We start from the raw sequence: 12,883 nt of genomic DNA on the forward strand, positions 1-12,883 counted from the left end.
TAGCTTTGTCTTAACTTTGTCTCACTGCACTACGAAATGTATTAAACATTTGAATCATAATTTTTGTCTGTGCATGGTTCTCTCCATGTTCCCAACTGTGCCATACAATCCCAGCTGCCCCTTATTATTACAGTTGAACTAACTGCATTCCCTGCACTGGAGGACCTTGACTAACTTAAATATTGTACAGTGTTGCTTTTCCACTCCAATCATCTGATTCAAAACTGTTGTGTGGACCAGTTGCTGAGCTCAGTGAATCGGTTGAAATAGCTTATACCTGTGGAATCCCCACCCAAGCTCTCTATAGATATTATCTAATTAGGCTTTGTGAGCATCATTTTCCAGTATGAATTGATGAATGGATATAATTAGATCAGATGTATGTGGAGGTTTTGAATTTTTAAGAATTCTCAGTTAAAGTGCACACTCACAGGAACACAGCAGACAGACAGCAGATTTTAGTCTGTTGGTAGCGTACAAATATCACATTTGAGTTTTGGTTTCATGTTCAGATTTTTGTCACAGTTTGGTCATTGGAGAGTTTGATAGAAGTATGATTTGGCAGTGTCATATATATATATAATATTATATATATATATATATATGCAGATATACCATATTCCCTGGATCTACACACCAGTGCGGACTGTCCTGGCAATCTGGCACCAGCTGACCAAGGCAGAGGTGAGGAAGCTCTCCTGAATAAAAGACAATGGAAGTTTAATTTCAGAAACTCTATGCATTGTGAGACTCAACTGTTCTCTGTTCAGATCCCAGAGCTGGCCGAGTGCTCAGTGCTGATGAGGGAGCGCAGCAGAGTGGAGGAGGCGATCCACGCCATGCAGCGAGCAGGTGAGGGAACTGTGCAGCATCTCACACTCTTCCTTCATGTGTGATTGTATCACGTCTGTGTACTTTCTGAGTGATAGAGTACGATTATTCTGGTTTCAAAGGGTCATATTTCCTCAGGTGATCTCAGACTTCGATATGACACTGACCAGGTTTGCCCACAACAGAAAGAGAGTTCCCACCACGCACAGTAAGCACACACACAACTGACTCTTTGGAAACATTATCTGCATCTTGGCCAAATCGTGTTCTTATGATGTGGAGTCTGAATATTTGCATGATTAGATCCAAATGATTGTAATCGTTGATTCAGTTTGTATTACTTTTTTGTTTTCTACTTTTCTGAAACTGTTACGAAAATGTTTTCCTGTCTTTTTCCAGACATCCTTGATAACTGATGACGATTGCACTAAAAAGGTGAATTCACTGCCGTTTGTTCTTGTGCAGTAACGTGCACAGTGATATTTACAAATCCAAATTTGATCCGATCCAAAGAACTATGGAGGGAAACGAGACATGAGAAATGTGTACACACAGGAAGCTTTTCAAAAGTGAACATTATGAGATCTGTGGAGTTAAAGTTTCAAATCCGTACATAAAATAGTAATATTTATTCAGGTTGTGAAACGTTTTACATGTGTTCTAAATGCCATTTTGAGACTATTTTCTCTCCACAGTGAACTGTAAGATAAACGAATGTTCGCTGGTCTGCAGTTCTTGTTGTCTCAGAGAGTACATGCCGATACATCGCTTGCTGTCTGTAGATGGACAGTATGTTCAGTGTTGTTTGTGGGTCCACTGCCAGATGAGGGAGCTGTTGAACACCTACTGTCCCACAGAGATCGATGGCACAGTTGTGTGGTACAGTTAAACTTAGACATAACATTTTTAAGCTCCAATTCCCAAGCCTGATTGAGATGTTACATTTGTGTTGTGCTGCTCTCTGCAGGTGGACTCAAGTCCACGAGCCAGCAGAGGATCAGGAAGGACATGTTGGCCCAGGCCGTCAAGGAATCCAGCGCCATGCTCAGGTCAGCAATGTGCTCAGATCTCATATTAACCAAGAGCCTGGAGCGGGTTGCACCAACTTACATTTTTTAAAAATAATTAAATAAACATCAGGTATATGCAACACAGTGGCGTAACAACAAAGAAAACCTTTTTGTTGATATGTTCTCATAAACTGAACGATTAAGTGTTCCTTTATGGGTTGTACACATTTCTTAAGATGAATAAATGATCTAAAAAGCATCTTGGATGAGCTGGAAACAGCGCTTTCAGACACCAGATATCAGTCGGAGCAAAAGGATTTGTATGAATACTTTTCCGACCATTATCTGACTCGACATAGAACATTTCAAATAGATTCCATTGTACCGAACAAAGACAGCTCTGTGCATCAGTGAAATCAAAAACATGTTGATCATAGCGTACACCTATATTACTTCTTGTTTTACTATTTGGCAATATTTTGTGGAAGAATCTAAAACACTTGCTCAGTATAATTAAAACTTCCCACATGCTGTCATTAGAATGTTTTTTCAGTCTTTGGTTCTTTAGGGACGGCTACAAATAGTTTTTTGACCGTCTGACGGAGCAGCAGGTCCCTCTGTTGATCTTCTCGGCTGGTGTTGGAGGAAGTGATTCGACCCCAACGTCCACATCATCTCCAACTACATGGACTTTGACCAAACTGTGAGTTGGCCCACACCTTGTTCTACTTGGATTTCACATCATAGTTGAGAAGGTAAACGCAACAGTTTTCCTTTCACACAGCAATACAATGATATTGTTTTTCATAAGGGGGTCCTGCGAGCCTTCAAAGGCCAACTGATCCACACCTTCAACAAGAGAGACGGTGCTGTGTCTCACGCCGCTGACCTCAGAGAACTGCAGGGTCGACCCAACGTGCTGCTGCTGGGAGACTCTTTAGGAGACCTGGCCATGGCCGACGGCGTGACCGAGCACCAGAACATCCTCACCATCGGCTTCCTCAACGACAAGGTGAGACGAATGTCTGCCGTTATTCCTTGTATCAACACGTGTAGTTTCAGGGTTTGGGTTCTTAGTAGGGGTGTAACGATACGCATATTCGTATTGAACCGTTCGGTACGCATGACGAACCGAATACATTTGAATGTTTTTGGTTTTTGAAACCTTTATTTATGTTCTACTTTATATTGACTTTGTTCAGGTGTGTACTGTATAATACATCCTGTTCAAGTTTACACATACCGGTACTTTGCACACAAATCATCAGTTTACTTGCAGGATACAGCTAACTCGACAGTGCTATCAGTCTTTAAGCTATTGTAATAGTTCTTTATTATTTTTATTCTGAGTCATTCTAACCATGTAACTTGTTAATGCCAGCATCAAACATAATGCTACAGTATTCTCCAGAAGGGAACATAAAATGTGAACTATCCCTTTTATTGTGAATTTAAGAGTTATACTTAATCTCCATGAACAGAATCTGCATTTACATGTAGAATCTGAGCAGTCTTTGGTTGATTTAGGGTAAACAATCTGTGGAAAGCAAAGGAGACACTCCCATCCGCTATCCTCTGACTATCTTTAGCTTTTTTATTGGTTTAAAATAGACTTTTCTATTTTCGACATGCTATAACATGACTTTTTTGACATACCGGTACTATATATACTGTGACGTTTTGCTTGCGTATGAGAAAAGACATAAAACACCATTTGTATCTGCCAAGTGTTTTATATTCACTGTTCTGGTGTGTTTTCTGTGTACTGTACCATGTCATCTCTGCCTACACAGAGTACTGCAGTACATAAAGTCTGGGATGAGCGTTTTGTCTTTGAACTGAAACATTGTGGCTGCTAGAAATTAGGACGGGTCATTTTCCTTGTCACTCTTTATTATTGTTGAAGAAAAGATGGAAGTGTGCTCTTCTCAGCTAAAGACATAGTTCACATTTTTAACAGCAAGTTGCAGGAAATCTATGACCACTCGAATTCCTTTAGTATTGTTAAAGACCCGCGTCTCCAACAGAAATTCCTGAAATGGCATTCTAAAAATGATGATCCCTTTATTCAACATGTTTACATCGTCTCTGCATGCTACTCATAGTTCCTTACATGTATGGCAGTAAGGTCATCATTACATTGATGAGTCATGTTGTGGATTTTAAATATTTCTGACAATGTATCAATATAAATAACACTTATATTCATATTAAGTCACCAGTATCCAATCGTTCCCAACCAATGCATTTTTAGTCTTAGTATACATGCAGTTGTACTATGTTCATATAATCAAATATGTCTGTTAAGTTAATTACCTACTTTTACTTTGTTGCTAATTTGATTACAGAGAGATGCGAATGATGCACTTGTTTTCCTGGTGTTTTAAAAAGCTGTTCACAGAAGTCGTGATATGAATACATTTCTGCCTCAAACTGACTTTGATGTGTAAAATTGGTGCAGTTCTCCTTTAAGTGTGCCATTGAGAACAGTTGCAACGCTGCATCTTGTTTTTCCAATGACAGATGATTTCTTTAAAAAGAGAAACTATTTTCTTTTTCTTACAAACATTTTAATTGTGACTTTCACGGACAAATAAAGGTGGTTTTCTGAAATACAATCAATCATACAACACAGAACTCCACAAAAAAAAGACCCTTTGCACTATTTTCTTGTAATTTAAAAACGACTGTTCAATGTGTACAGATAGTATGAAACCATGATGGTGGAAAGTCTCTCGCTTGTTTTTAAGGCGTTGGGGTTCATCCCTGAGAGAGAATAAAACTAATTTTGTTTTCATCACAACTCCTCGTGCCTCGCATCTTCCCGGTCCTTATCCTCGTCTACCTTCAGTTTGAGTTCATCGGCGGTGATCACGCCGTCTTTATTTCGGTCCTGGTTGTCGAACATGTCGGTAATGACCTGCTCCATGATCATCCCTGGCTTTATGCGACCTTTGCCTTCCGCCACCTGCAGCTTGATGAACTCCCCAAACTAAAATGTGTCAAGAGAAAAAAACATCACTAATCATTAACAGTGGGTCATATTTTTTATGACATACTATACTTTTTTGTGACAGTTTAATGCCATGCTAAATTATGATTTTCTTTTATGGTGTTTTTTAAGACAAACAATACTACAACATTGTATGCCTTTTTGGGTTATGATTTTTGTGCCATACAATTACCTTTTTATGGTTTTACCATGTAGAACAGTGATATAACCACCAGATGGCGCCAACACTAGGACTTTCATTTCTTATGAATCATAGGATCCACCAGTTCAGGTTGGAGTTTTATCATTTTTCTGTAATCAGTGGTGGAAAGTTGTTGCACTGTACTTGGTATTTAAATTGTCTGCTACTTAATACTTTTCAGTAGAAATATTGTGGGCTACTTTTTACTCCACTTCATTTCTGGGTGTAGTGCAGCGTAATTATTTTTGCAGATTATATCAACAACAAAATATGTTCATCTTGTTAAATAATAATTTTTTTAATTAAATTGACCAACCATCAATACTTGATTTTAAAGTTAATAATCCAATAATATTATGAATATATATTCTGCATTACAAGTCACTTTTGATACATTAAGTACATTTTTCTACTAATACTGTGTATTTTACTGCGATAAAGTTATGAATTCAGGACTCCTTCTTGTAATTGAGTATTGTGACATGGCTACTTTAACTTAAGGAGGAGATCTGATTACTTCTGCCAAGGGAAATAATGTAGGTGGTGGTACTGTACTGTCAGCAGTAACATACCTCCTCCTGGGGAACCGCTTTGTTCTTGTTGATATCCAGGGCACTGAACAGGTCTGCAGGGCTCTCCTCGATCCACACAAACAGGTAACCAGGTGGCACTCCCTTCTCAAAGCTCACCAGTTCAATGTCAAAGACCAACACAGCACTGCCTGGCACACCAGTGGCTGACGGAGAGAAAGCAACAAATAACACCGTTTAACTTTGTGATATATGATAAAGTCTGTCAGGGTTCAAAATAAAAAAAGTCCATTAAAACAACACTTGATAACGTATGACAAGTCTCACCCCCTTTTTCTCCGTGGCCAAGGTGAGGCGGCACAGTTATCACCCTCTTCTCTCCCACACACATGCCGCGCAAGCCTTGGTCCAGCCCGTCGATCACCTTGTCTGAGCCCAGCACTGCATCCTGAAGGGACTCGTAGTCGTGTCTGGGAACAACGTTGAATGGACGAATTAAAAGTGGTTGTATAATATCAGTGGTAAAAACATGGGACGTCCGGGTGACTCACGAGGAAAAGAGCTTCGTGCCGTCCACCAGGGTGCAGTTGTAGTGGTAGCGCACAAGGTCGTTCTCCGTGGTAATCTCCTTACACGCCTCGGGTTTGTGGGTGATCTCGATGTTCACCGTGTCGTTGGGGTTGTGGAAGTCGATGATGTGAATGTCAAACACCAGCGCAGCATTGGGGGGGATGATGCCACCTAGATAAGACCACACGTAATTATTCTGATCAGCATATATACAATTATGTCTTATGATCAGACTTAATTCAACTCTTGATTAATGTCATTGTTCATTTTAAAAATGATTTCTTCAATGAATCTTTTAGGCTGTAAAATGTCCATCACAATATACCAGCAATTAAATCTATTCAAATCAATTCACACAACTTTCTAGAAGCAGCAGGAAGAGCTTCAGTATCCCTTACCTGCTCCTTCCTCTCCATACGCCAGGTGTGGAGGGATGATGACCCTCCGCTTCTCTCCAATGCAGACTCCCATGAGGGCCTGGTCCATGCCTGAAATCACATACCCCATCCCGATGTAGGTGTTGTATGTGTTGTTCCTCTGGTAGCTGTTGGCAGTAGCACACATGGTTAAATAAAAAAAAGCTGTGGCTTTTATGAGAATTAGACTTGAAGGAAATATATACCCTGAGGCCATAAATACACATCTTTACTCCTGAGCCCACCTGGTGTCAAAGGTGTCTCCGTTCAGGAAGGTGCCATTATAGTGGTACCGGACAAAATCCCCAGACACAGATTTGCGTGTGCACGACTCAGGCACCACCTGGTCCTCAACAGTGAGGTTATCCTTTGCGTTATGAATGTCCACCAACTGGACATCAAACACCAGGGTCGCCTGGGAGGGAATATCTGTACCTGGTGAGCAGAGGGGGGAGACGTTCGAACTTCATCTTTAACATCAAAAACAAGTGGTTTTATAGAGAGCAGAGTTTTATTGTTAACATTACACTGTCAATTACTTGCTGAATCTTGGATCATCTTTATCTGATCTATTTATTTAACAGAATATAACATCCTAATTCCTAATTTAACTAAAGGTGAAATATGGCCTGGAAAGGATACTTACAGTGAATGAACTATTTGATATTTTAAAAAGGGTGAGTGCTGACCTCCACAAAGATATGAGTGGTATATTAAAAAGTGCTGTGGAGTCGTATAACCACGGCAGGTCATCATGCAGTTATTCCTGCGCTGTTGTGAAAAGCAGAGGATGCTAGACTCTATACTTGCAACAAAAAAAAATGGAGAATCTGAGCAAAATATTCAAATTTTAGTTGAAGAATGGTAGAAGATTTGTACATTTACACAAATCAAGATGCAGGACAAGTAAGTTAATGAAATAAATATGGAATAATGCTACTGTCATGTAGTTAAGAGATTTAAATTATATTAAATTGTTGCATTGTTTACAACAATGTTTACTTATGTATCCATCCTTGTATATGTAAAGGAACGGGGACCCGCCCCCAAAAATAGTGCTCCATAGCACTACTAGTGATACAAAATAAAAACTGCACAAGTGCATTGGCAAGAAAGTATGTTCTATGTATATGCATGTATTTGTAAGATGTGATATCAGGGATTTGCCTGTTGTTTCCTTGTAATATTATTTAATTCTTCTGATCTCTAATTCCCTCGTGTTTGGAGAAGCCGAGTTTGTTTGCAAAGCAGGAACACAAAATCCACTCACACCTCGTTTTCAGCCCTTTTAGTAAACCATCGTGTTTGCTTACCTGATCCTTTTTCTCCGTAGGCTTTGAAGGGGGGGATGATGATGTTTCTGATCTCTCCCACACACATGCCCATCAGCCCTTCATCCATGCCCTTAACCAGCCAACCCTCACCCACTAAGGAGTCATGGGTCTGCTTCCTGGTGTAGCTACGTAGGGCAAATTTAAACACACAATATACCTGGATGAAACAGTACGAACACACAAGAGAGCTGTCATCCGGACAGGGCTTTGTTTCAGAGCATGGCGATAAGAATGATTTAGCTTCAAACAAGGACATCTTTGCTGACTGTGGTTTTTACTGTTGTTAGGGCTTCAACTGTTAATCACAACAGTCGTCCATGCTAGAATACCTGGAATCAAAGACGGTGCCGTCGAGCAGAGTGCCGTTGAAATTGTAGCGCACAAAGTCGGTGCGCATCACGGAGCGCTTGCAGTCTTTGGGAGTGCTGATGGTTTTGGTGACAACCAGGTCGGCTTTGTTCCACAGATCCAACAGATGGATGTCAAACACCAGGGTGGCATCTGGAGGAATCACATCACCTGTACACATGGTTCGATGAGAGTTCAATGAAGGATAGACAGCAAGGACATCAGTGTTTAAGAAAAGAAAACGCCATCAAAAGCCTCTTTGGAATGACACCTGAAATCATTTTATTTCCTTAAATGAGCACCGCAGTTGAAACAGGATGTTGGGACGGGTTGTAATAAAGATCCCTCAAAAATTGTGGTTGCATTACTGAATGTATTCATACCTATTGGTATTTGATTAAGTAACCAATTAATCCCCATCTGCATGGTAATAATTATGATATGCCAGTACTGTTTTTAGTCAGGCTCCAAGGATGGGAATGTTGGTCTAATGGGCTGTTGACTTTGGTGATCCCCTGACTTTTTCTCTGGCGCCACCAGCATGTAATTTCTTCCCTTGTTTGTGAAATATCTCAACACCTAATGAATGGATTGGTACATATTTGGATACAGACATGCATGGTCGCCAGAGGATCAAGCCTATTGCCTTTGTTGATCCAATTACTTTCCCTCTAAAAATATTAGCACGCCAACATGAGAAACTAAGATGGTGAATTTGGAAAGTATTACACCTATGTAGCATCAACATGATAGCATTGTTAGCATGCCATTACTAGCATCTCGCTCAAAGCAGCACTGTGCCTATAGGCAACGGGCTCACAGAGCAGCTGGCATGGCTGTTGACTTGTTTTCTTGTTGGTATTTATTTAGCGGTTATTTTTCTTTTCATATGGACCTCAACCCTTGCAGATGTTAAGAAAACACACAGCGGCAGGGGGCCCGGAGGCTGAAATGAGCTGTGGTCCCCCGCTGAGCCCCAGAAACCAACATTTATTTGCTGGAAAACTGCCATGACTCAGGTTTGACGGATATATCAACTGCTGTAATTTGACGAGACACAAATGTGTTCATGAATATGCATCATAATATCAACTGAAATATAAAAAGGTAATAAAATGACATACAAATATGACCATACAAATCTGTGAATAAACATAGCTACTAAGTAACTGCCACATAGACAACCTGGAGCCTTCAGGGCCCCTGAAGGTCTGGGGCCAAACTGGAATCTCAAATATGAACTACTGCTTGCACACCAACGAGCTCCAACAGACATTTGCATTTACCTGCACCGGTGCTTCCATAGGCCAGGTGGGGGGGCACGGTGAGTGTTCTGCGCTCATTCACACACATGCCCTGCAGACCTTTGTCAACTCCAGCGATGAGCCGGCCCTCCCCGAGTAGGCCCACCTTCGCGTCTCCTTTCTGATGGCTGTGAAGAAAACCAAAAGGTTGTCAAAAAACAGAGAAAATGTCAGAAGTGGGTCAACTTTAAGTGGATGTAGGCCTGAACTGTGGAAGGAAAATCACTTAATTTGTGTAGATAATGTGTTAATACTATTGCAGATTTATCTTGACGTGTAAATCTGAGCATTTTTTACATTTCTGAAAAAAGAATAAGTAAAGCCTAACCAAACTTTGATTCCGATTGCATGGCCTCTGCAGCATTATAACCAACTTTGAAAGCAAAGAAACTAAACTAATGTGAATCAATTCAGAATTTCAGATAAAATGAACCAACTTACCTCGAATCAAATGTTTTCCCGTCGACAAATGTGGCGTTGTAGTGATAGCGAACATAATCTCCCTCCTTCGCTTCTCTTGCACAGATTGTAGGGATGAAGTGTCTGTCCACGACTACATCTCCTACCGCAGGACTGGGATTGCACTCCACGGGAGACCACGTAGTAAGTAGGAAAAAGAAAATGCAGCAGGCAAACATCTTTGCAGAATAAGGTCAAATAAGTCAGAGGGATTCAAACCAAAAAAAAAAAAAAAAAGAATAGCAACAAAATAGATCAATGTGAGGCCTAGAGCCGTATGCACTCTTTACGCAGAGGGCCGAGGTTGGAGATGTTGAGCAGAGTAGCGGCGTCTGAATGTTGTAAACGTGGACAATCTCCAGGTTGCAGTGAGGAGTTTTTACCAGAGGGAAGGAATGTCGGAGTTGGAAATGGGAAGCGCCTCAGTCAAGTTAACCCCAATAATAAAAGAGCACCGCTTCCTTTAAAAATAAGATCACAACAGAAGGGGTTGAACAGAACGACTCAAAACATTGTTTGTATTTCCAATTCAAATCGTATAAACACATTTCCTAGAATGGTATGCAATCTTTTTAATGTATGACTATTTTTAAGTAGATTAGTACGACTAGATCCGTGTTTTCTGGGTTTTTTCGCTTTTATTTTGAAAGGAAAGATGCCCATTCTGTTGGGTTCTTCGGCACAGCCGCAGACAGCAGAGAGGTCCGCCTCCCTGGACCAGCAGCGTATCTGAGCCGTAAAGTATCCCGAGAGCCCCCAAAGTTTTATCTTTTCCATTAATGCCGTGAAAATGTCAAGATGCACAAAACGATGCACAAAACGTCCGAACTCCAGCCACATCTTTGATTTGTTTCCTAGTTTAAGACATCTCAATAGACCTATGGGAGAAGACAAAATAGATGCAATGATCCCAAACTATTGAGGGCAAAACAACTGCTGAAAACTATTTTTACCTTTCTATAATCCGCTATATTACGCTACAGAACACGTAATTGTCATATCATAAACCCCTAGAAGATTATCATTCACAACTATTGGACTTAAGTTTATAAATCTCATCTAATGCTCCTTTACTCATCACATTTGCATGAGTGAGTATTCAACAACACCAGAACAAATAAGACAGCAATGCTCAAGCGGTCACTTTTACGCACGTATATTATTCCTGTGCCAAATAAAGAACCAGTGTCAGCTGTAGATCTACCCTGAGAAACCCGAGACAGTAATTCTGAAAGGCCCAATCACAAAGCACTTCAGCAGACCACCACACAGACGTAACCAACCAGAAGTGCAGAGTGCATTTCCCCGCGTTGCAGCTCACTCCTCCCAGCAGTCAGATCCTGGAAGACTTCAGCAGAAGGACTCCCAACAGATACCTGTACTTTGCTTACTCCAGGGTGAGACACACTATGTTCCAAGACACTTTACATCAACATAGCTCAGCCTTATTTATAACATCACCCCTGAAAGATGTTCAACTTTGAAAACTCAAGGCAATGTAATAACTGAGGACCTAATTGAGACCTTAGTAGTGTTCCATTAAATCTGAAAAATGTCAGTGATTAATCAGTCAGTAATATCAGACACGTGACAAGAAAGAGCAGGTCTCATTGCACTTCCATGTCCTCTTCTGTCGTATGTTAGAATTATTCTCATTTGTATCCATCTAATCTTGGTTTTTTAAGAAATAAAAGAGTCAGTAAAACCTTAGGATTTGACAAAACATTGTATCAGCTCGACTAAAATACTGTTTATTTCCATATAGATAAGTGAAACATTGTGTTGAGCTCCTGGATTGCTGTTTTTAATACTTCTTCTGGCAAACTAAGCATGAATATAGTTTGTACTTTCATGAAAATACTTTCGTCGTTAATACTGTGAGAGGCACAGATAAACAGATCTCATTACAGTCCTCAACAAACCCTGTAGAAACATCCCCGAGGTCCAGCAAATATTAAAAAATATTTACAAATGCATCCCGATTCATAAGTAGGAAGAACTACAAGACAGTTAAAGTTCACTCTTCATCACCGGGTTTCTCACTGACTCAGACAACAAGCATCCTGCAAAAGTACTTTGTTAAAACAGGATTTACACAACAGACACATGGCCACCGTTATTCACATATGATTTAATATATATTTCAATATACAATAATATGAGTATTTACATGATTGGCTAAGCCAATAGTGGTCACCTTCCTGTGGGAATAAACAATGTTGACTTCCCCGTGTGAATGCTGAGTCCAACTACAATGTGTGATCTCAAACAGTGGCGGTAAACACAGTGTGACCTGAGCTTTCAGCCAAGTCTGTCCTTGAGTTTTAGATTTTTATACAGCGTGCATACGGCATAAAGAGGGTTTCAGTACGATTAAAGGGCTACCCACTGACGGTTTAAATTCTGAGAAAATTAACTAAGTTTAGCATTTAGTCTTCAAAAATCAATTTCCATGACTAACTGCACTCATTTTAGTCAGTAAGGAACATCGTTAGGACCTTTTTCTTTTTTAAATTGTGTCTAATTTCAGAAGCAGAGAAAATGTCAACGTATTCCTTGAATGCTATTGTAAGTTTACTGGCAGTGTAACGTGGATCATCTCTTGTGGCACCTGTGCGATTGCGCAGTTCCTTATTGTTATTTAGTGAAACAAATACCCTCTTTACACCAACAGCAGTAAAATGCTTTTTGGGTGATTCGATCTCACTGTGGTCACTGGAAATGCATATTAATACTGGGGCATTTATTCAGTTTAAATCAGATATAGATACGAGACACATTTTAATGCAAAGTGTAAAGGGGTCTTTGTGCATAATAACCACAATAAACCTGATTTAAGATTCTCCGAAGTCCAGAGGGGACAGACGGAGAGAGTGATGCACATGAA

General features: G+C 40.2%; 1 protein-coding gene and 1 pseudogene across 2 annotated transcripts; one reads left to right on the forward strand and one right to left on the reverse strand.

Annotated features, from left to right (window-relative positions):
* The first annotated feature begins 603 nt into the window (after positions 1 to 603).
* Positions 604 to 4,554, forward strand: LOC306794647 (7-methylguanosine phosphate-specific 5'-nucleotidase-like; annotated as a pseudogene). The gene is made up of 8 exons: positions 604 to 684; positions 771 to 869; positions 970 to 1,039; positions 1,614 to 1,710; positions 1,799 to 1,880; positions 2,410 to 2,544; positions 2,653 to 2,853; positions 4,546 to 4,554. The product of its transcript is annotated as a 7-methylguanosine phosphate-specific 5'-nucleotidase-like (transcript).
* On the reverse strand, positions 3,717 to 10,355 carry fkbp10b (FKBP prolyl isomerase 10b). Its single transcript, XM_079292728.1, has 10 exons — positions 9,979 to 10,355; positions 9,520 to 9,665; positions 8,215 to 8,404; positions 7,865 to 8,010; positions 6,797 to 6,986; positions 6,534 to 6,679; positions 6,117 to 6,306; positions 5,893 to 6,035; positions 5,608 to 5,771; positions 3,717 to 4,833 (listed from the first exon to the last, which is right to left on the reverse strand). The coding sequence occupies exons 1-10, from the start codon at positions 10,173 to 10,175 to the stop codon at positions 4,639 to 4,641; spliced, it is 1,707 nt and encodes a 568-aa protein (XP_079148854.1). The 5' UTR covers positions 10,176 to 10,355; the 3' UTR covers positions 3,717 to 4,638.
* Positions 10,356 to 12,883: the final 2,528 nt, after the last annotated feature.

Source organism: Melanostigma gelatinosum (assembly GCF_949748355.1).
Source record: "Melanostigma gelatinosum genome assembly, chromosome: 21".
NCBI lineage: Eukaryota > Metazoa > Chordata > Actinopteri > Perciformes > Zoarcidae > Melanostigma > Melanostigma gelatinosum.

Excerpts from the sequence above, each read along its gene's own strand:
- fkbp10b (XM_079292728.1), bottom strand. The coding sequence starts at position 10,175 with ATGTTTGCCTGCTGCATTTTCTTTTTCCTACTTACTACGTGGTCTCCC. Across the intron at positions 8,011-8,214 it reads GGCACCGTCTTTGATTCCAG|CTACACCAGGAAGCAGACCC; the intron begins GTATTCTAGCAT and ends TGCCCTACGTAG. Across the intron at positions 6,680-6,796 it reads GGAGACACCTTTGACACCAG|CTACCAGAGGAACAACACAT; the intron begins GTGGGCTCAGGA and ends TACTGCCAACAG.